General features: G+C 43.8%; 1 protein-coding gene across 2 annotated transcripts in view; it reads left to right on the plus strand.

The window, feature by feature from the left end:
* The first annotated feature begins 7,417 nt into the window (after positions 1-7,417).
* The window catches only part of CNOT8 (CCR4-NOT transcription complex subunit 8), a 51,461-nt gene continuing 38,342 nt past the window's right edge, over positions 7,418-20,536 (plus strand). The window contains exons 1-7 of one of the 2 annotated variants that reach the window (XM_060093713.1): positions 7,420-7,555; positions 11,931-12,112; positions 13,303-13,496; positions 15,610-15,771; positions 16,509-16,653; positions 17,355-17,465; positions 19,365-19,852. In XM_060093713.1, coding sequence (XP_059949696.1) covers positions 11,996-12,112; positions 13,303-13,496; positions 15,610-15,771; positions 16,509-16,653; positions 17,355-17,465; positions 19,365-19,514 — 879 coding nt within the window. In that variant the 5' untranslated portion in view covers positions 7,420-7,555; positions 11,931-11,995 and the 3' untranslated portion in view covers positions 19,515-19,852. Of the gene's footprint in view, positions 7,556-11,930; positions 12,113-13,302; positions 13,497-15,609; positions 15,772-16,508; positions 16,654-17,354; positions 17,466-19,364; positions 19,853-20,536 lie in introns of those variants that run through there. The other variant, XM_060093714.1, reaches the window with a different exon arrangement.

Consider the following 20,536-nt stretch of genomic DNA (forward strand, 5'->3'; position numbering starts at 1 on the left):
ATCAGGTTACAGAGCAGCTGACTGGCTCCGGCCAGGCACGTGACGGGAGAAAGAATTTGGGTCTGTTTTGACGAGAGACAAAAGCGCCCTTCTTTGCCAAAGGACATCTCCTGAAAGCTGAGAGGAAGTGCGCAGTTCAAGCCAGAGCTGGAGAAAGCACATTTGGCTGACCTCTGGGCTTGTTTTTCTTCTTTTTACAAGCTTCCCGCATCTTCCTCAACTTAAGAAAATGTCACGGTCCCCTAGGAGGCAGTTTCGATAAGAGGCATGGGGGTCAGATCATGTTGAAGGCAGAAGACGGGCAGTTCAAGTGGATGAAAAGGTGACATGGAACACAGGTCTTCATTTTCTCATTTTTGATTGCTTCTGTTGCTGCTGAGGGCAGCCAAGGGAGGAGAGATGTATCAACTACTACTGTTCAGTCTAGATGCAGGAAAGGAACCCCTGGAGAGGTGAAGTTTACACTTTGAAACACGGGAAGTTAGAATACAGGTTGACCCGTGATGTAAAAAGGTGAGACCTTTGAAAAAGAAGTGAGCTTTTATTTTTAAATTTCTAAAAATTATTTTTGAATAGGTCATAGTTATGTCTAATATAAAAAACAAAAGGGTCAAACAGAGTGTACAGTAAAAAGCAAGGCTTTTCTTACTCCTTCCCAGCCCTCTACTTCTCCCAAGGGGCAACCCCTGGGACGAGTGTTTTGTATATGCATCCAGAGCTTGTCTCTGTAAATAGAAACATATATATCTCCCCATCTTGAGAAACAGCTTACCATATATACTTGTTACGCTCCTTGCTTTTTTCACTTAGCATGCACATATGGAGATTGTTCCATATTAGTGCCGTTAAGAGCTACAATGTTCTTTTTAAGGCTGAGTGCTGTCCCGTTGTCTAGATGCGTCATACTCTATTTGGCCAATAAAGGACCATGTCTTAGTCATCTTTCCCTGACTAACTCCTTGCACAGCACAAAGGTCAGTAAACATTCAATGTTTGTTACACATTTTATTTTGTACAACTTGTTCCTGTTTTTCATCATCTGTCCTTTTAGAGGCACCAATATTTTTTTCAATATTCCAGATATTTGTATAATGTATATATTCCTGGCCATCCAAGTCTGCCTTGGGCACTGATCAAACCTTTGCTACCTCACTTCCAAGGCCTGCCTTAATCTAGCTCCTCTCATGTAACATTATTCCTCACTACTTCCTATTTTCCTGTGCTCTAAGCATCACTGTCATGTGCAAATATTTATTGATCGCTATGTACAGAAAAATTTTTTCTATTTTCTGTCATGCTTACCTCCAAGTAATTGCTTATACTAATCCTCCCACCCAGAATTTCCTTCCTTGTCTTGACCACTACTCTGCCTCTGGTTCTTTTTTTTTATATATAAATTTATTTATTTTATTTTTCGCTGTGCTGGGTCTTCGTTGCTGCACATGGGCTTTCTCTAGTTGCGGTGAGCGGGGGCTACTCTTCGCTGTGGTGCACAGGCTTCTCATCGCGGTGGCTTCTCTTGTTGCAGAGCACGGGCCCTGGGCGTGCGGGCTTCAGTAGTTGTAGCACGTGGGCTCAGTAGTTGTGGCTCCTAGGCTCTAGAGCGCAGGCTCTAGATGGCGCACGGACTTAATTGCTCTGTGGCACGTGGGATCTTCCTGGATCAGGGCTCAAACCCATGTACCCTGCATTGGCAGGTGGATTCTTAACCACTGCACCACCAGGGAAATCACTTGTTCTTTTCTTTCTGAACTTTCTTAGCTTATGTATTCAACACTCCCTAGAGTAGCAAGTAATTTTTTCTGTAATCAGGTCAAATAGGAGCTTTATGTATCTTCATGGCTCTAATAACTCTCACACATAGTAGGTTCTCAGTAGAGCTTGCACAAACGAGAATATCTCTCTGGTCCTCTGGGTTTTCTCTCCATTCTAATTTTGAGGACTTGCTTAGCTTTCCTGTTATTTCAAGGTTGTGTAAGATGGCCCCTCCCTTAGCTGATCTCCTTTAAAGGAGGAGAGGCCCTGAGATCCTGGAAAAAGGTAGATCTGGGTTCAAATTGAGCATTGCCACTGAGCAGCTTTGTGACCTCGGCCTCTCTGAGTCTCAGTTTCCTCATCTGTAAAATGAGCCAGTTGGATTAGAGGATCTCTGAGGCCCATTCTATTTCTAATGGAGTTGAGACTTATAACTGTGTTTACCAATTTTTCTGGAATATATCCCTTATCCCACAAACAAACACATCTGGTTAGAAACTTCAGAGATATTCTGAAGCCTTTGGATCCCATTGGTCCTAGAAAATTACAGAATGTTACAGAAGTTCAAAACAAGATTCTCAACACTGGTCACATTAAAAGAAAAAAAATCACAGGGGATTTTGAGATCTGGCTGTAACACCAGAGATAGGTTTGTTACATTCACGAACAGGGAGAGGAAGGGAGAGCTAGAGAAGAGATCTTTAGAAGTGACTAGACAGTCCCAAAGTAAAAGTTTTACTCTTACCTATATTGATGTGCTTTCCTGCTCTCTTTCCATTGGCTTGTATTTCTATTTGCCTTGCTCTGTACAGACAGAGATCAACTTTCTTCTTTATAAAGTACTGAATATTCATTTAGCAGCCTTGATGAGTTTCACAGTAACAAAAATCAAAAGAAGTAGTGGCAAGTCACTCTTAATCAGACCCACCTAGTAAAATTACCTAAGTTGTCATCAAATATTTCCATAGGCAACAGATTTATCATGCCTGGGGGAAGCTAGCTTTCTTTTCTTTTCTTATCAAATTTACTGTAATTCAAATTAAAAAATTTAAGATGTCTCTGCCTTTACTCCATTCTCTGACCCTGAGAGTCAAGGTAATCTTTATTTATTTATTTATTTATTTAATTTTTGGCTGTGTTGGGTCTTTGTTGCTGTGCGCGGGCTTTCTCTAGTTGTGGTGAGCGGGGGCTACTCTTTGTTGTGGTGTGCGGGCTTCTCGTTGCGGTGGCTTCTTTTGTTGCAGAGCTCGGTCTCTAGGCACGCGGGCTTCACTAGTTGTGGCACATGGGCTCAGTAGTTGTGGCGCACAGGCTTAGTTGCTCCACGTCACGTGGGATCTTTCTGGACCAGGGATCGAGCCTGTGTCCCCTGCATTGGCAGGCAGATTCTCAACCACTGCGCCACCAGGGAAGTCCCTTTTTTTTTTTTAAGGTAATCTTTAAAAACGTAGATTGGAGGACTTCCCTGGCAGTCCAGTGGTTAAGACTCAGCACTTCCAGTGCAGGGGCCACAGATGGGTTCAATCCCTGGTCGGGGAATTAAGATCCCACATGCCGTGTGGCCAAAAAAACCCAAAAAACAAAACAAAAAACAAACATAGATTGGATCAGGTCATTCCTGTAAGTAAAATCCTTCTGGGTTTCCTGATGCGCTTTGAACAGAGTGCAGTTTAAAGCCTCCCAGCCTTTAGGCTCACTGGGCCTCTGCTTTCCTGTGGATCCACTCTGCCTTTGCTCCACCTCTTGGCGGCTGCCCTGGTCTTTCACTAACACAGAAAACTCATTTCTAATCCTTTTACTGCTCCCAACTGCTGCTCATGCCTCTCTCTCTCTCTCTCTCTCTCTCTCTCTCTCTCTCTCTCTCTCTCTCTTTCTCTCTCTCTCTCTCTCTCTCTCTCTCTCTCTCTCTCGTTTCGTCCTTCTTGTCCTTCTCATCTCTGCCCAAATGCCACCTTCTCAGAGAGGTCTTCTTTAAGTAATTGCCTATGTCTTCCCCCAATCCAGTTATTCTCCAAGACTTTTACCTCATTAGTTTCCTTCATGACGGCTATCACAATTTTCATTATCTTTTTATTTCTTACTTGAATGCTTGCTTACTTGTTTTATGGTCAGTCCCTGCCACCAAATGTTAAGCTCCACCAGGCCAGGAACCATATCAGTTTCATTCACCAGTGCATCCTCCAGTGCCAAAATGCAGCCCTGCCCATAGCAAATGGACCGTAAACACAACTGATTGGGTGAACACCCAGTCCCATACTGGACTGGAAATCAGAAGACTCAAATCCTGGTCCTATCTTTGGGAGCTGGGTAACCTAAAATTATTTAATTATTGTGAAATTAGGGGAATGTATTAGTTAGGACACCTTGATGGACCCTCTCAGCTGTGGAAATAAGTCTTTTTAAAAAAATTTATTTGTTTGTTTGTTTATTTTTGGCTGTGTTGGGTCTTCGCCTCTGTGCGAGGACTTTCTCTAGTTGTGGCGAGCAGGGGCCAGTCTTCATCGTGGTACGCGGGCCTCTCACTGTCGCTGCCTCTCTTGTTGTGGAGCACAGGCTCCAGACGCGCAGGCTCAGTAGTTGTGGCTCACAGGCTCCAGATGTGCAGGCTCAGTAGTTGTGGCGCACGGGCTTAGTTGCTCCCCGGCATGTGGGATCCTCCCAGACCAGGGCTTGAACCCGTGTCCCCTGCATCGGCAGGCAGATTCTCAACCACTGCGCCACCAGGGAAGCCCTGGAAATAAGTCTTATGATCACTATTGGTAGATTTTGAAATGTTAGTTTAGTAGACTCCAAGGGAGAAGGAAAATCAAATGAGATACAAATAAAATGATACCTATTTCTGGATTTTAAAAAATGAACTCTGATCTCTGATCTAATCAGAGATCAGAAGGTTTTTCAGGTTGTAATAAAAAGATCAAAATAATACTCAAATGCTTAGTCATGAAACATGATCTTTGCTTTACATTTAGGGGAAGTTTGATGCTCTGCTGATAACTGTCAAGAGTCAGAAGGTTTTTCTATTATGTAGGAAAAGCAGGGACAACACACTTCAAAAGCAGGAAATTTATCCAACTATACCAAGGAAACCAGACAGCTGGATGCATCTTCAGTTGAATGTAAAGATATATATATATTATCTGATAAAAAAACAACATTATACAAAGTGACAGATCTTGTCTAAGCTTGGGGCAGTGGGTACTGTAATGGAATGGAATTAATCAGCTGACAGGCATCTAGGTGTGTCAGCACTCTATACAGGTTTTTGAGATTTGGGCTCATATAGCAGTAGTATATGCCTGGAGGCATTTACCTTTTTCTCCATTTGCAAAATATTTCAAACCCAAATATGTCTTTTAGATTTTATCTTCCTATACATATTCCAGTTTAAGAAATTCATCTTGTTACATTTATTTAGAGTTGGTAATAACGGAAAGGCTTGGCTGGCTAAGGAAATCACCCTGTCTGGTTCTTAAGGAGACCCGTTTTACAACCAATGTTCCTCGGTTTTTTAAAACCTTTACTCTCCCAGCTGAGAAGATGTTTAAGCCTTACTTTCTGTAGTTTGTAGTTCAGAAGCAATATTTTTTTTTCGAATGTGATATTATATTAATGAATATATTCTACTCCAACTACCCTCTTATTTGTTTGGGGCCTCCCTCCCATCAGGAATCAGTGATTTACACAATTGTTCTAATTTTGCAATAAGAGCAGCATAAAATCCATTGTTTGCAACAAACACTCCAAGGTCTCTGGAAACACAAGCCGTCATTGTGTTTGTGTTACCCTTGTCTTCAGTAACCTGAGAAATGAACAATCAGTTCTGGGTGAGGGGGCATTAGGGGGAAGGAGATGGGGTATGTTTCCTGCTTGATTGTTTCAGTGCACACCAGGCCCAGTGCTGCAGGAAAAAACAGGCTGCTCTTCATGCGACTAGCTGCTGATAGGCCTACGCTCTCCTGAATGTAATTACAGAGTGGATTACAGAATATTAGAAACTCACAGGACAGGGGGAAGGGAGCGGCTTACCTGCTTTCTGCATCACAGTATTGCTGAACAGAATGACAAGAGTGCTAAGTCTGCAGCAGAGCTAACAAACACTGAATGTCTCGGGGATAACAACCTGAGACAGGCCAGAAACAATTATTTATTGAATACACTTATATATCTTCTACAGTGTGGGGTGGTTTTTCCATTTATTAACGCAAACATCCGCTGAGATAGTTATTTATATTCGTATGTTACAGATAAGGAGACAGACACTCATGTGAAGGGGAGAAGGGGAGGAGTGTTCAGAAAGTGCATTTGGGGGGGGGGGGGCGGTTCACGTCCCTGGAGACTAGCTTTTGGGAATCCAGGTTGGAATTTGCCGCTGAAGACTTGCCCTGCCTCCAGTCTCGGAAACGGAGGTAGGATTTTGGAGAGCCTCTTTAGGGGGAAATGGTTAAAAGTAGGAAGGTGCAGGGACTTGGGGGTGAATTTGCTATCTACTTAACAGCCCCCTTCGAGGGAAGGCATCAAGGAGTATGACCACAGCCATGCTCTGGGGAGTCCGCACCATCTCGTAGGGACAGGGTGGAGGTCTTGCGCGACTGACTAGGAGGGCGGCCCGGAACTGATAGCTGTGTGCGGGAAGTCGTGCTTTGTCTTCTCTCCCACCACTGTAGAACAAACGCTGCTAAGGACAGGCGTTGGCAAAGAGCTCTTTCCAAACAGGATTCACAGAGAGTAGGAGGGCGGGTGGGAGCTTTGAAGGAACCTCCTAATATAGGCCTGGACCCCACTGGTCTCACAACGAAGATCTGGCGAGCTCGCTTAGCGTCCGCCAGGTCTCGGACCTTCTCGGGAAGCGGGAGGGCGCCAGCGCTCGCCCTGCGTCTCCCCAACCTAGGCAGCATCTTCTTTGTAACTCGAGCTGACCCTAGCGGGCCGGTTGCTATGGTAACGCTGCTCGCTCAGCTCCCAGAGGCTCGGAGGGGGGAGGCGGGCCTTGGCTGACGTCACCCAAACTCGGTTTCGGGGTGCTGCCCCACCCCCAACCCACTGTTTGCCAGAAAGGAAGCCGTATGGTAGAGGTTTTGTAAGTGAAGGGTCCAGGGGGCCGCATTAGTACAGAAGGAAGCGGTCAGGATCTCCCCCAGCGAACCTCCTCCCAACTCAGCTCCCGCCGATTTTAATTGCCCTCCAAAGAAGGTAGACGGGCAGGTTGTAATTCGGAGGATTTGGTCAGACGGGCCACGCCCTTTCCTCAGCCTCAGCTAGGCCGCGCCCACCACGGGGGGGCTAGTTCTAGACCACGCCCCCTCTGAGCGCACAGAAGTAAAACCGAAATGGAGGAGCAGTGATCCTGGTGAATTGAACCAGCGAAACTAACCCAGCGAAGGCCGTAGGGGGCCGTATTTCACTTGCGTCGTCTGAGGTCGCCCCGCCCCGGCGTTTTCGCGGCGCCCTCTTGGTTTTGTGCCTGCGCGCCGCTCCCGCGAGCTCACAGGTTGGGCGAACACGCACGGAGTCGCCGGGGCGCGCAGAAGGGGAGGGGCAGGTAGCGTCAGGCGCGCGCCCGCCTGGAGCGACGCGAAGGGAGCAGGCGAGTCGGGAGGATCGGGTGGGTAGAGCGGTACGGCCGGGTTGTTTGGAGGGCTGTGCGTAAGGTCGCTCTGGGCATGAGGGCGCTCATCTCACTGAGCCGCTCGGTTCCAGGAGCCGATCCGGGGCAGCGGGCGGAGAACACCGGGTCACGCCGCTCCCGGGTAGTGTGTCCGCCAGCCCGTCTGCCCGCGCTTCGCGGGCCCTGCCGGTCAGGGTAAGCGGGCTCCCGCTTATCAGAGAGGAGCGTGAGATGAGAGAGTGTGGGAGGCCATCGGGGGCCTGCGGGAGGAAGGGGAGTGGGAGCGTGCGAGAGGGACAGGGTGTGTGGAAAGAGAAAGAGGTCCATCGACTAGTCGTCATAATAACCACCACTACCACACGATATTAATATTCTAGTGATATGTGCCAGCACCTTATATGCTTCATTCTGTTACCCCCTACAGCAGTCCTCCGAGGTGTGTACCACCATTAGACGACCCATTTTACAAGAAGGGAAAACTGAGGCACGAGAGAGGTTAAGTAACTTATGCAAAGCCACACAGCTCGTCCGTGTCCTGGCTTCGAACTTAGGTCTCTCTGTCCTTAAGGCATGCAACTTAAAAATCTTCGGTTTACAAAAAAAGAAAAAAAAAAAAGAAGAAGAAAGGGAGTTAGGAGGAGGAGAGGGATGAGGGTGGTTTGAAGAGGGAGAGTGATCCTGAACAGGAAGAGAAGGATGACGAGAGACGGTGTGAGTCAGAGGACCTGACTTTGGAACCTTGCGGGCTTCCCCCTTCTTGGTTCTTGCGTCCCCGCAACTTTTCCTTGCTATTCGGTGGCTTTATGAACCCGAGCTCTTGACTCTGGATGAGCCAAGAGAGTGGTGTCTTGGGATACTGTGTTTGGCGGGGACGGAGGACTGCGGCCCCCGCGGCCGTGGATAGAGAGAACCCTCTTCCAAACGGCTGCCATTTGTTGTGAAGTGCTGCTACTTCCTTTTCCATCTTACCCATGCGCGGCAAAGCCTTTGTCCGGTCGTCTAGAATGGGGAAGTGATGTTTATTGTTTCCTTGCACTCTTAGCCTTAAACAAAATACAATCAGAAAAACCAAAACGTGCTTTTCTCCAGCAAGGTCTGGCACTCTGAATTGCTTGCAGAGAAAGCTTTCGGTTGCCTTTATCATTTACTTTGCTCTTCAGAGCTTTCCTGGGTTAGTAAGGAGCTTTGTTTTGGAGAAGTTTACACTGTAGATCATTGGGGGGCGAACTGCACAGTTTGTTCTACAGATGAGTGCAGGGCAGAGACCTCAGTAACTCCTGGGTTACCTTCTTATACAGTCTAGTACTGGGAAACAGCAGATATCAGGGCTTGTATTTTGCTTTCATGTAGAGTAGCTCATGTGGCAGTCAAGTTTTAAAGTCAGCCTGCAAGGCAAGCAGTGCATGCAACCAAAATTATCCTTAAAAATTCCTTAGGAAGGTGTGGAGTTGGAGGTGGCCATAGTGTTTCTCAGTAAATCCAGCACAGTCGTTTTTCCTTCTGTTTTGAAACTTGTTACTATTTCTTTGGTTGTAACCCAAGTAGAGTAATTAGGTTTACTTTTAGGGGCCCTGTTGCACAAATAAACATAAGTGAATGGCATAGAGTTATTCTGCACTGTGAGGCGCACTGTGCAGTGCTGGCTCTGAGAGGCTTAGAAGGAGGAAGACTAATAACCAAGGGGAATGGTATGTTTGTGATCCCCATTTTAGGCTCATACTGGAGCATGTGCTCACTGAGTGGAAAGTGGCAGGCAGAATTGCTAGTATTATTTTATTATTATTTCTTTTTTGGCTAGCATATCCAGTAATTTATGCTAAGTTAAATGTGTGCAGTGTGATTCCTTTTCATTGTTTGTGTGGCACTACATTTGGGGCTTGCAAGTTTTCCTAGGTAAGGGTTTGGTGGAAGAATGTCTTAAATGTTTTGCCACTGGTCTGGTTTTGACTTCCTTGTTTGTCAGATATGTATAACAATGGTTAGCTTTTAAAAATAATCCAAAAAAATTTAAAATTATAGTTGATGTACAGTGTTATATGTTACAGATGTACAACATAGTGATTCACAATTTTTTTTTTTTTTTTTTTTTTTTTTTTGCGGTACGCGGGCCTCTCACTGTTGTGGCCTCTCCCGTTGCGGAGCACAGGCTCCGGACGCGCAGGCTCAGCGGCCATGGCTCACGGGCCCAGCCGCTCCGCGGCATGTGGGATCTTCTCGGACTGGGGCACGAACCCGTGTCCCCTGCATCGGCAGGCGGACTCTCAACCACTGCGCCACCAGGGAAGCTCTATTTATACAACTTTTATAAAGAGAAACTTTCCTTCAACTATTTGGTTACTTGGGGTTACAGTTTATATAGGAAAGACAAGATACGTATTTTTAAAAATAAGTCCATTCATTAGCATTCTCCAATGGTGGCCAAGTAAGTTAATTTTCTTAGTTCATTATGAACCCCTGGATTTAAATCTCTATCTGAAAAGTCGTGATGCATCGTAGTAATTATCCATAATGATGTTCATATCATATTTTATTTGATGAGAGGGAGCCTCTTCATATTGTTTCCTGAGTTCTTTTGATAAAACCTTAAGAGCTTCTTAGCTGGGGAGCCTTGTTCTAAGGGTTTAATGTAAATATCTAATTGCCCTCTTTTTAAGTCTGCTCTTTGCTGCTTGGAGGCCAGAGACATTTTTTGCTTGAGTCCCTTTAGTTGCTTTTGCTTTTATGGAAATGTTTCAATTAGTGATACCCACTTCCCCTAAAGTAGTTTATGGTTGTGTCTAAAGTGACACCTAAAAGGGAGTGCATTGTTTCAGTTAGGGAAATAAGGAAGCGAAGTGGTACTGATTTAACATTAATGGGCATAGAAATGGTTTTATGCCCTTTTGCAGGGGAAAACCTTAAGCATGGTTTAGAATCGAAAGTTCTGAGCCCCAACATTTTCTTTTTTTGTCTTTTTGGCCTTGCTGCATGGCTTGTGGGATCTTAGTTCCTCGACCAGGGATTGAACCTGTGCCCACCCCCCCACCCCCCCCAGTGAGAGCGCTGAGTTCTAACCACTGAACCGCCAGGGAATTCCCCCAACATGTTCTTAATTGTGGTCAGATAGTGGAATTTACTACACGCTCAGTCTGAACTTCTGCCATTTTCTGATATTCTTGATTTCTTCATCTGCATGCCTTTAATTCATGCCCATTGTGTATAGAACAAAAATGAGAAGAAGTGGATTCTGCCTTTAAGAAGTGTTCACCCGTATTTGTTAGGAAGCTACCACAGTCTACTTAAGTTTAATTACAGTAAGTCTACTGTAATTTCAGAGAAGCATCTGTAAAAGTGTAGAGCAACTTGAATAAATGGAATCTTCAAGGGTTGGTGACAAACCAATAGATTGTTTTCTCGGAAGTGCCTCAGAGAAATGATGACACTTGAGAATGCCAATTTTGTTTTGATCCAGATTCTTATTGTTGTATCTGCCTATCTTGAAAGTAGAAAGCAAAGGTTCGTTACTCTTTCTAGGAATTGTTCCTTAAATATGTGCGCTGGAGCCCACTCTTACATTGTGTTGAGGATCTGTGCGTGGGCTTGCGTTTTAAGGAAATCCCCTTATGATAAGCTCCTTTTTGTCTTTTTATAACTAAGTGTATCATTGCTATAATAACAGCATTACTCTGAGGCTGAACCATGTTGAGTTTTATCGTGTAGAATACTGTTGCCTCCCCAGTTTCCTCCCAGAATATACACTATAAATCATTCTGCTTCTGGTTGAATTATTTATACCTGCTGTCTTCTCTATTTTTATTGTTGAATTGATACTTAGTTTCTTTATAATATTGTATGTTGAAAAGTAGACATTAATAAATTCTGATTTTCATTGTGGTTGTTCAACTTGGGATTGGTTTTTACAACTTACATCTCTCACTTCATGATCTATTTGCCTCTAGTTGTATTTGACTTTTGGATTGTTGGGAAAAAGAATTTCCTTTTTTGGGGGAGTGGAGGGGCAAGTCCCACGTCCATATTCATCATACGGTATTAGGACTTCAGTGTGAGAGTTCAGGTCCACATTCTTTCAGGCTTTCGGAGATCCCAGTACATTTAAACTGGCTAAAGTGATTCCTTTAGAAATGTTTCCATGATTTGGTCCCTGTGCAAAGTGATGTGAAAGTCATGGTAAGGGCATATTTGTGTTAACAGGAGACTATTTTAGTCTTTAGGTAGTCTGGAGAGGGCTCAAAAACTGGTTTAGAGCAATGGTTTCATTTCTATGCTAAAGGGCAGCTTGGGCAAAAGTTTCTTCATGTTTCTTAAGTAATTTTATTTTCTTCAAGTTAAAGAACTGAGGGAGGGAGAGTGAGTGTGTGTGTGTGTGTGTGTGTGTGTGTGTGTTTGTATGTGTGTCTGTTTTGACAAAGGCAGGTTCCCTCATCATATAAAATGGAGAATAAATATAATAGTCCTAATGTTTTAGCTTAAGCTGATGAAGTGATGGTAAAATACTGTTTTGATGTCTTTGTTAATGTCTTAATGCCAGTATGTAAATTAATGTGATTTCAAAATATGTTTTTGAATGTAGATCAGATCAACCATTGACTTGCCCTCTAACATAGTCAGCTGAAGGCGACTTCAAGTTTCTTCAGGATGCCTGCAGCACTTGTGGAGAACAGCCAGGTCATCTGTGAAGTCTGGGCCAGCAATCTAGAAGAAGAGATGAGGAAGATCCGAGAAATCGTGCTCAGTTACAGTTATATTGCCATGGTAAAGAGCTTTACTCTGACTCACCTTCTGGTATGGACTTAGGGAATATTTAATGTGAGATTTTTGAAAGAAATGATTATACTAAAGCCATGGTAAATTAAACATCATGGAAGGTTATGTTGCTTTTATGAAACATCAAGGTAGCCTGTGTGTCTGAAAAGGACGTAACCTCTAGTATCTAGTGTTTATGATGTTACTTTTGTCTGCAAGTCTCTAAGCAGAAGTTTTCTCAGTCCATAGGGCACATCTCTTCCACAGGTATGGTGAATTTGACTGGCAGTGTTAAAGCAGTTTTTAAAAAGTAGTTGCCAACATTTAAAAATCAAGAGACCTTCCTTAAATTCCAGATTTCTGGTATCTCTGGAAGAAATGGACAGATCGGGCATTATAGGGTCTACATTCCTGCCTGACACTGAGTGGCTGGAGGGAGGCACGTATCATAGTGATATCAAGAGCCTCCTTTAGGGGCGGCATGTACCCTTTAGTTTGCTCCAGTCCCCATTACTCATACCATTTTAATACCCTGCACACTTTACTCTGTTACGTTAGCTGCCTGGTTTGCAACTCCTGCTGTGGAGGGTATAGAATTATGTCTTTAGCCTGGTATTCAGAACTCTCTCTGATCTTGTTCCAGGTTTTTTACTTTAAGCCAAATGTGGCTATTTATTAGTTTTGTTGAATGGCTGTTTCACTTTCCTATATTTGTATTTTTATTTATATAGTGTTTTGTTCTCAACCTAGACTGTTCCTAATTAACTGTATATGAACCAAGAATGTTCTTTTTTTTTTTGGTGGGGTTGGGGGCGTGTTGCGTGGCTTGTGGGATCTTAGTTCCCCGACCAGGGATCGAACCACTGGACCGCCAGGGAATTCCCGAACCTAGAATGTTCTTAATAGACCTAGAGTTACTCAACTACTTCTATTCACATCCTGCTTAGGATCTCCAAGTTGTTGTGTAAACCTTCATGTTTCTACTGCTCCTTCTGTATACATCAATGAAATCAGTATTTTAAGGTGAATTTTTGTGCCTGAGCTTGGGGCTTCTCACATAACTTTTATAAATTGAGATAAAACTTTTATTTATAAATGGTCAAGTCAGCATTCAGTGTTTGTTGTTGTTGTTGTTGTTATTGTTTTCAGCATTCAGTGTTCTGTGAAACCTTACAATGAGAGACTTTTTCCTTTTCTAGGACACAGAATTTCCAGGTGTTGTGGTGCGACCCATTGGTGAATTTCGTAGTTCCATAGATTACCAGTATCAGCTTTTACGGTGCAATGTTGACCTTTTAAAAATTATCCAGCTGGGCCTTACATTCACGAATGAGAAGGGAGAATATCCTTCTGGAATCAACACTTGGCAGTTCAACTTCAAATTCAACCTTACGTAAGTGTCTGAGACACTTTTCAATGTTATTCTTAGATTTGCTATATTTGTACAGACTGATTTCTAACTGATTTTATTAATTTTAAGTTTTGTTTCCACCAAACCCAAGTAGGGGTTCGAGAGAGTAGTCAAGCAGAAGATGGAGTAAGGAATCTGAAAAAGTAGTAAAGTCCCTCTTAAAGAACTCTTACAAGTCGACAATAAAGAGACAGCCTAATTAAAAATGGGCACAAGGGGGCTTCCCTGGTGGCGCAGTGGTTGAGAGTCTGCCTACCGATGCAGGGGACACGGGTTCGTGCCCCGGTCCGGGAAGATCCCACATGCCACGGAGCGGCCTGGCCCGTGAGCCATGGCTGCTGAGCCTGCATGTCTGGAGCCTGTGCTCCGCAACGGGAGAGGCCACGACAGTGAGAGGCCCGTGTACTGCAAAAAAAAAAAAAAAAAAAAAAAAAAAAAATGGGCACAAAGACTTCCCTGGTGGCACAGTGGTTAAGAATCTGCCTGCCAATGCAGGGGACACGGGCTTGAGCCCTGGCCTGGGAAGATTTCCTGTGCCACGGAGCAACTAAGCCTGTGCCCCACAACTACTGAGCCTGTGCTCTAGGGCCTGCGAGCCACAGCTACTGAGCCCGCGAGCCACAACTACTGAAGCTCGCCTGCCTAGACCCTGTGCTCTGCAAAGAGAAGCCACTGCAATGAGAAGCCTGCACACTGCTACGAAGAGTAGCCCCTGCTCGCCACAAACAGAGAAAAGCCCGTGCGCAGCAACAAAGACCCAACACAGCCATAGATAAATAAATAAATAAAATTTAAAAATGGGCACAAGATCTGAATAGACATTTCTCCAAAGAAGATTTAGAAATGGCTAATAAGCTTATGAAAAGATGGTCACCACCATTAGTCGTTAGGGAAATGCAAACCAAAACCATGAGATACTACTTCATACCCACTAGGTGGCTATGATCAAAAAAACATAATAACAAATGCTGGTGAGGGTGTGGAGAAATTAGAACTCTCATATATTGCTGTTGGGAATATAAAATGATGCAGCCTCTTTGGAAAACAGGCAGTTTCTCAAAAGGTTAAAAATAGAGTTAGCATATGACCCAGCAATTCCACCCAAGAGAAATGAAGACATACATCCATGTAAAAACTTGTATGTGAGTGTTCATAGCAGCATTATTCATAAAGCCCCAAATTGGAAACAGTCCAAATGTCTGTGATCTGAGGAATGGCTATATGTGGTATATCCATGCCATGGAATGTTACTGCACAGTACAGAGAGAGAAAGTACTGACATATGCTATACATGGATGAGTTTTGAAAACATTATGCTAAGGGAAAGAAGCCAGACACAAAAGATCACATTCTTAACCACTGCGCCACCAGGGAAGTCCTGCTTTTCATTAAATAATGAGAAAATGTGGATCTTTCATAATTAAGACACTTATTTTGTGGGGGAAAAATCCCATTTTTCTTTCTGTCACAGGTAAGATTACTTTGTGTGTTTGCTGGAATACTGGAAGGAATTAATTGATTTATTCTTAAATTATTAAAGTATTTCAAGAATACTTACTCTAGGGACTTCCCTGGTGGCGCAGAGGTTAAGAATCTACCTGCCAAGGCAGGGGACATGGGTTTGAGCCCTGGTCCAGGAAGATCCCACATGCTGCGGAGCAACTAAGCCCGTGCGCCACAACTACTGAGCCTGTGCTCTAGAGCCCATGAGCCACAACTGCAGAGCCCGCATGCCACAACTACTGAAGCCCACATGCTGCAACTACTGAAGCCCCCGCGCCTAGAACCCGTGCTCTACAACGAGAAGCCACTGCAAGAGGCCCCCACGCCTAGAACCCGTGCTCCACAATGAGAAGCCACTGCAATAAGAAGCCCACGCACCACAACGAAGAGTATCCCCCGCTCGCCACAACTAGAGTAAGGCCGCATGCAGCAGTGAAGACCCAACACGGCCAAAAATAAATAAATAAAATATAAAAAAATAAATTAAAAAAAAAGAATACTTATTCTGTAATTTATAAGGTGATGGTAATATTGTTGCCCACTACTCTGTTACCTTACCACCAGCTAAGAAATAAACACCTTCTCTTTTTAGAGAGGACATGTACTCCCAGGATTCCATAGATCTCCTTGCTAACTCAGGACTGCAGTTTCAGAAGCATGAAGAGGAAGGGATTGACACATTGCACTTTGCAGAGCTGCTTATGACATCAGGGGTGGTTCTCTGTGACAATGTCAAATGGCTTTCATTTCACAGGTCAGTCTCGAGAGTATTTCTCTCTTCCTTTGGAAGCAAGGAATTGAATTCTTATGTTATTTTTGCAGTCCTCTGGCACTCTTTTGTTGCTCACTAGCAGTTATAAAGTTGAAATGGTAACAGTTGCTTACATTTCAGTTTTTCAGAAAACACTTTGGAGCACATGCTGGTTTATTTCACACAGTACTAGGCTGTATCATGTGGCTGCAGTGGGCATATGCCAAGTGGAAAGATGGAGGGTGGGAAGGATGGAAGCACTTGGTCATCTCTTTCTCGTCATTTAAATGGCTGGCCTGGAGTTTCCTGGGTACTCAAAAGCCAAATTCCCCTTAGGAGAAGTTATTTTACCTTTCAGTACCTTTTCTTTTTTTTTCTGGTCATCCCGCCTGGCTTGTGGGATCTCAGTCCCCAACCAGGGATTCAACCTGGGCCACAGCAGTGAAAGTGCCAAATCCTAACCACTAGCCCCCCCAGGGGACTCCATACCTTTCAGTACGTTTAAATTTTTGATGAATAAAACCCACATTTATAAACCCTTGGGTTCTCTTGTATATCTCCCATATTAATCTGTTATGTGGTTATTTAATGGGAAGCTCAGAGGACAGGATAAACTACTTGGGAAAACTGAAAGTTCCTACCATGAGGTAGCGTCCTAAGCTCTGAGAAATAAAGCAGTTCAGTGCTGGGGCCTGTTCACTCCTGCTCTTTCACCTTACTGCCTCATCCTTTCCTCGTAGTGGCTATGATTTTGGCTACATGGTAAAGTTACTTACGGATTCTCGTTTGCCAGAAGAGGAACATGAATTCTTTCACATTCTGAACCTTTTCTTCCCATCCATTTATGATGTGAAATACCTGATGAAAAGTTGCAAAAATCTTAAGGTACACAATATTTTTCTTAATAGCAGTAATGACAACAAGAAGACAAAAATGCAGACTTATCATTTTGCTTTATTGCAGTTTGTTCAGCATGTGTCCTTGAGTACCTGCTAGGTGCCAGCATGGTGCTAGACAGGGTATATAGAGAGTCGATTGGCACAGGGATTTGTGTGGTAACTGTCTTTAACCTGGGCATGAAGGGAGCCTTCTGCTACTCTCACCCTAAGGCAGGCATTCTTCACTTAGGGCCCACGAACCTAGTGAAACAGTTGGAGACATGAGGTATATGTATGATTTGTTAGGAATGGGGTCTACAGTGTACCAGACTCTCAGAGGGGTTCCTAGCTCGAGACAATTTAAGAACTCCCTCCTCTAATAAATTGTTGATATAAGAAGTTTGCCATCTAGAATTGGATTGGCATTTACTATTTCCCCAACCTTGTTTTACAGCAGTGAGGACTTTCAGGGGCGGAGGTCTGACAAAATTAACGATACAGAAAAGAACGATCGGAGTGAAAAGTGGAATATAACACAGTGTATCATTTGGAGGGCTGAAAAGGGGATGCTGCTGGGGAAGACCTGTTAAGTAAATGGCCTGTTCCTACTTCCTGTCACCACAAGAAGTAAACTCAAGAATAGACATAGTTGACTCCAGTAGAGAAGTGGGGTCTGTAATATTATATTTGTTTTCCTTACATCTCCAGGGAGGTCTTCAGGAAGTTGCTGATCAGTTGGATTTGCAGAGAATTGGAAGGCAGCACCAGGCAGGCTCAGACTCACTGCTAACGGGAATGGCATTCTTCAGGATGAAAGAGGTAAGGCAAAGGTTTTTTGGGCTGAGGTTTGTTGAAAATTTATAGTTTCTCTTGGAAGTTGGTGATCACCTTGAAAGCAGTGTGTTTGTTTTTTTTTTTTGGTTTGTTTGTTATGCATGTGTTCAGTATATTAGATGTGATTTGGGAGGCAAAGAAGCATTCTGAAATGGAGGTCACTCAAGTGTACTTGGTGTTCCTAGCACCTCTCATCCTTGGAATTATTTGCTTTTCTTCTGATTTCTATAATATGAACACATTTGTGAAACCACCCACTTATTTTATGCTACGTTCTATTAATTATCAAATGTCCCACAGCTAACATCATATTCAGTGGTGAAAAGCTGAAAGCTTTTCCTCTAAGATCAGGAACAAGACAAGGATGCCCACTTTCTCCACTTTTATTCAACATGTTATTGGAAGTCCTAGCTGGAGCAGTTAGGCAAGAAAAAGAAATATAAGGCATCCAAATCAGAAAGGAGGAAAACTCACTATTTGCAGATGACATATATAGAAAACCCTAAAGACTCCACCAAAAAACTGTTAGAATAAACGAATCCAGTAAAATTGCAGGATAAAAAATTAATATAAAAAATATGTTGTTTCTGGGCTTCCCTGGTAGCGCAGTGGTTGAGAGTCCGCCTGCCGATGCCGGGGACACGGGTTTGTGCCCCGGTCCGGGAAGATCCCACATGCCGCGGAGCGGCTGGGCCCGTGAGCCATGGCTGCTGAGCCTGCGCGTCCGGAGCCTGTGCTCCGCAATGGGAGAGGCCACAACAGTGAGAGACCCGCGTACCGCAAAAAAAAAAAAAAAAAAAAAAAGTTGTTTCTATACACTAATAGTGAACTATCAGAAAGAGAAATTATGAAAACAATCCCATTTACAGTTGCATCAAAAAGAATAAAATAACCTTGGAATAAATTTTACCAAGGAGGTGAAAGACCTGTATACTGAAAACTCTAAGACATTGATGAAAGAAATTGAAGAAGACACAAATAAATGGAAAGATATTCCGGGCTCATGGATTGGAAGAATTAATATTGTTAAAATGTCCATACTACCCAAAGTAGTCTACAGATTGAATGTAATCCTGATCAAAATTCCAGTGGCACTTTTCACAGAAATAGAACAAATAATCCTAAAATTTGTGTGGAACCACAAAAGACTCCAAATAGCCGAAGCAATCTTGAGGAGGAAGAACATAGCTGGAAGCATCATGCTCCCAATTTTGCCCTCTGAGGTGCCTTTGGCAATGTCTGGAGACATTCTCGGCTGTCATGACCTGTGGGAGTTGGGTTGTGTGCTACCAGCCAGGGATGCTGCTGAACATCCTACAGTGCTACAATACACGGGACAACCTTCCTCACCCCCCAGCAGAGAGTTATCCTGCCTAGTAGTGCCCAAAAGGGTGAGATACCTTGCTGTGTATGTGCTTCCTGTCCATTTTCTCACTCGTAACAACCTATTATTATATTACCCATTTTACGGATAGGAAACCGTGGCTTAAGGAGCGTTGAAGTGATTTTTCTAAGATCACACAGTGAGTCAATCTGAGTCTAGAGCTCAAGCTCTTCACCATTGCACTGCCTGTTAAAGAGAAGGGAGGAGATAGAGGCAGTTGTATTAAACAGCAACAGCAGCACAGGGATCCTGGCAGTAAAAACTCATGGAAAGTGGAAGTCTGTTCAGAAAGGGGAGCCTATGTAGAGAGAAAGGAGCATGAAAAGACTGTGTAGGAAAGGTCTGGAGCCTTTCTTTATGAAGTTAGTTTCTAGTTGGCTAGATTTTCAAGGCTTTAAGAGAGCTGGGAGGTGCTGATGTAGTAGTGTTGCGGCTTGGCCTGATTCTTGGCATGACTCTTGGCATGATTCTCACCAGGGGTTCTCTGTCCTATTCTGCAGTTGTTTTTTGAGGACAGTATTGATGATGCCAAGTACTGTGGGCGGCTCTATGGCCTAGGCACGGGAGTGGCCCAGAAGCAGAATGAGGATGTGGACTCTGCCCAGGAGAAGATGAGCATCCTGGCGATCATCAACAACATGCAGCAGTGATGGCGGCGAGGCTCTGCGCGGCGGGCCTGGTCCCAGAGTGGTGCTTAGTGTGCTGACTGTGTATACTTACCTTCCTCCCCAAGAGAAGACGCTTCTTTGAGCAAACCGTACCTACCATCTGCGTTGACAGAAAGACTTGTTTTACTGAAGACAAAAGATGTCTTTTAGATCCAGAAGAAGGGAGTTTGCTCTGAATTTGTAAACAAGTCTTCCCTATTCCTCATCCCTAAGCCTCTCTTCTCCAGTTGCCTCCTGCCACCAGCATCCATGGCTCCTTTGACACCTTCTAAAATCCAGGACAAGTCAGAAACAAACTAGTAAAATGTGTATAACTCTTACTTGTGTCATTCTTTTTCTTTTAAATTTGTTGCTAATCTCTGAGGATGAAGACTTCTTGCTGTGACTCTCAGCTGAGCTGAGGGCTTCAAGGGAAAGTGGAACCAAGTGGTGGTCTTGTGAAGCGGGTTATAGATGTTGAGCCTTTCCTTTCCTTCCTTTCTTTTCGTTTATTTTGACCCTTCTCGAGGACATTTGCTTTCCTCCCACTTTGTTGGTCTTCATGTATTATTCCGTGGAAATGAATTACTCAGTGCTGAAATATGAAGACCAGCTAATGAAAACTTCCCTTAAAAACAAAATTCTACTGAATCTGTCTACCCCTCATTCACAAGGAACTCCAGAATGGGTATTAACTTAACCACTTCCTTTAAGTCTGTGTTCCATTGTGCCACTGAGATTTGCTGTCACATGTGCATCATTTGAAATCATTTTAAGTTTTCATTTCATAAAATACCTTGGATTTGATCCCGAAGGAAATTACTAAGAGCAGGTTTTTGGATCATAAGTCTGTTACGTTTTCAGTAATGTGATTTCAGATGGTCGTCTGTACTCTCCTGCCTCTCTTCTCTGTTTTCCCTGCCTTTCCTTTTCAGCAAACTGAGGAGAAGTTAGGGAGATGGATTATGGTGAGTACCAGAAATGTGAGTCTTTAAAGTTATAGTGGTTACATGTAAACAGGACAG

This window comes from Mesoplodon densirostris, chromosome 3, assembly GCF_025265405.1.
Source record: "Mesoplodon densirostris isolate mMesDen1 chromosome 3, mMesDen1 primary haplotype, whole genome shotgun sequence".
In the NCBI taxonomy this organism is placed as follows: domain Eukaryota; kingdom Metazoa; phylum Chordata; class Mammalia; order Artiodactyla; family Ziphiidae; genus Mesoplodon; species Mesoplodon densirostris.